Source organism: Penaeus monodon, chromosome 27 (genome assembly GCF_015228065.2).
Source record: "Penaeus monodon isolate SGIC_2016 chromosome 27, NSTDA_Pmon_1, whole genome shotgun sequence".
Taxonomy (NCBI): Eukaryota; Metazoa; Arthropoda; class Malacostraca; order Decapoda; family Penaeidae; genus Penaeus; species Penaeus monodon.
In genome coordinates, this window is record NC_051412.1 from 39,715,473 (window position 1) to 39,716,271 (window position 799).

General features: G+C 43.2%; 1 protein-coding gene across 1 annotated transcript in view; it reads right to left on the reverse strand.

Moving 5' to 3' along the window:
* Positions 1-799, reverse strand: part of LOC119590526 — a gene marked incomplete at its 3' end in the record, with an annotated part of 9,005 nt that overhangs the window by 1,595 nt on the left and 6,611 nt on the right. Inside the window, 1 exon segment of the mRNA XM_037939174.1 lies at positions 493-563. Coding sequence (XP_037795102.1) covers positions 493-563 — 71 coding nt within the window.

The window sequence follows — 799 nt, forward strand, 5'->3', positions numbered from 1 at the left end:
AAAAAGGGGGAGGAAGGGAGCATGGGATAGGGAGAGGAAGGGAGGATGGGAAAAAGGAGGGGGAAGGGGGGAGATGGAAAAAAGGGGGAGGAAGGGGAGATGGGAAAAGGGAGGAGGATGAGGGTATATGGTAAAAAGGAGGGGGAAGGGGAAGGGTAGGGAGACAGGGGAGGAAGGGAGAGGAAAAGGAGGACCATGGGAAAAAAAGGGAAGGAAGGAGGGCAAGGGAGAGGAAAGGAAACAAAGGGGAGAGGAGGAGAAAAGGGAAGGACGAAAAGAAAGAGAATCTTATATTACGTGTTCACTTGCACATCTCTGCCTTATTCCATTTTATCTCACCTCCAGTCATCACCATTGTTATCCTCGCAAATGAGGCAAATCAAATCACAGTACAACCTACTCGCCTGCTTCAACGTCTTATATTGTTATCAGCCAAATACACTTATTGCCAAAGAATCTAGACTAGAAAATACTCTGTTACCTCCCACACACCTTAACTTCGCCAAAACTCTCGTTATTTATCACCACCACCATAAGTGAAACGCCTAGAATCAAGTCAGTTCCTAGAATTTATTATATCTATCACTAACAACACTATTAACATAATAAAAAGGTATAAAGATCATATTAAGTCTGATATTGCTTGTCGCAACCTACCACCGCGCGTCTATACCAGCTCTTCCCTTTAACCACATATTCTTAACTCGTGTGCTTTTAAATCATTTTTTATTCAGTTTTATCAGGTCCGTGGAATCCCGTGGCTGATTTTCTGATTGCTGATTGGCTATAACTTTGACAT